Here is a 1,719-nt window from a genome sequence, read left to right on the forward strand (position 1 = left end):
AGGGAATTGTTTAAACTGACCCTTCTGCTGGATCCCTGGGGCTCTGCCTGGTTGGTAATTAAGGGTGGGAGGACCAAAGGAGGTCTGGAGGGTCTGAAATAATTTTTCCTGTTTCTCTTTGCATGCCAGGCCAGCCCCTTCCTCTGCCTCCCATGATTGAAAGCAAAGCATCCTATGGTGCCATCCTCCTGCATCAGTACATCTCTCTCTGGGATGTGTTGCCAACCCTTTTACAGGTACTGACACCTCCTTTAATGCATCCCAGACCTCAAAGGCATCACCTCTTAAGTGCAAAAGGCAATTTGTGCTTTGCCTTGTTACCCCACCAGGATGAGGTTGGGGGATTTTTTTTGTCAAGTATATGCAAAGGCAGCGAATCTTTTCTCTCAACTGTTCCACATTGAAATGTGGGGTTTGAATGCTTTTCCACAGAGAAAATTCAAGTTATTGTAGTCCCTGCTGCACAAAATTTGCCAGCCTTCTTACCAGAGCCACAACTGTACCCTGTTTGTGCAGATTAAACTGTTCTCTTGGAATTGCAGGTTTGCAAGTCTTTGGCTCTTTTTTCTGGGACTTTGGTGTAGCTTTCTTAGGGTCAGGAGGGGATTTGGGTTGGAGCAGATCTGGGGAAGCTCAGGAGGGAAAGTGGAACCCCTGCCCTAAAGGAGCTGCCCCTGCATGGTCTGTCAGTGTGAGAGACCACTGCTGATGCTGAATTTTCTCCTCCTGTGCAGCCCATCAAGTCAGAGCTCCCTGTGAACATGGAGAACCTGCCCCTGAACGACAGCATTGGGCAGCCCTATGGATATGTGCTCTATGAGACTGTCATCTTTGGGGGTGGCCAGCTGCACACCCAGGACCACGTCCGGGACCGGGCACAGGTGGGGGCTCTCAGGAGGCAGGAAATGGGGGAAAACACAAAGGTTTAGATGAGGAGTGTGATTCACCCTTTCCAGTTCTCAGCTGAACCTCAAAGCTATTGATTTCTAATTAAATTTCCAGTTTCAATCTGCTAAAACTTAATATATCTTTAAATATCAGGATGTTGTATATTCTGAGAAATATACTATTTGTTTTTTTTATTGCCACCTGAACTGAACCAGTGATACAGTGATGGACACTTGATTTCTCTAAACCTAAAATACCTTTAAACATCGGAATGTTGAATGTTCTGAGAAATATTGTGATTTTTTTATTGCCACCTGAATTGAATCAGTGACACAATGATGGACACTTGATTTCTCTGAAACTTAAAATATCTTTAAACATCAGGATGCTGTGTATTCTGAGAAATACTGTGATTTTTTTTTCATTCCCACCTGAACTGAATCAGTGACACAGCGATGGACACTTAATTTCCAGTTTCAAGTAGAGCAAATTTCCTCCCCAAACACACCTTGAGTGATTAATACATAATGATATAATTGATATAATTGACAAACAGCTGCTCTGGTCTCTTGTGCTCTGTTCTGCAGGTGTTTGTTAACACCATGTACGTGGGGGAGCTGGACTACAACACAGTGGAGCTCTCCATTCCTGAGGGACAGGTAATTACTGGAGATTGCTCAGGGTGTGGATAACAGGATCACTGAAGAGGGAGAGCTCTCAGGAAGGCACCCCTGCCTAACCCAGACCAGCTTGGGACCTTAATCAGACACCATCTCACCAGGGAAATAATGGGGTTTCACTGCCAAGTTACCATTGGGATTGAAAAGTGGG

At 45.0% G+C, this 1,719-nt stretch overlaps 1 protein-coding gene across 1 annotated transcript; it reads left to right on the top strand.

Moving 5' to 3' along the window:
• Nucleotides 1–110: 110 nt before the first annotated feature.
• Nucleotides 111–1,547, top strand: LOC130588518 (beta-galactosidase-1-like protein 2; the record flags this gene model as incomplete). The annotated part of the gene is made up of 3 exons (XM_057389435.1): nt 111–236; nt 735–881; nt 1,476–1,547. Coding segments are annotated over exons 1-3 (333 nt in total), but the record flags the coding sequence as incomplete, so codon positions are not given.
• Nucleotides 1,548–1,719: the final 172 nt, after the last annotated feature.

This window comes from Malurus melanocephalus, unplaced genomic scaffold, assembly GCF_030028575.1.
Source record: "Malurus melanocephalus ecotype Western Australia unplaced genomic scaffold, MMel_1.1 scaffold_5894, whole genome shotgun sequence".
In the NCBI taxonomy this organism is placed as follows: Eukaryota; Metazoa; Chordata; class Aves; order Passeriformes; family Maluridae; genus Malurus; species Malurus melanocephalus.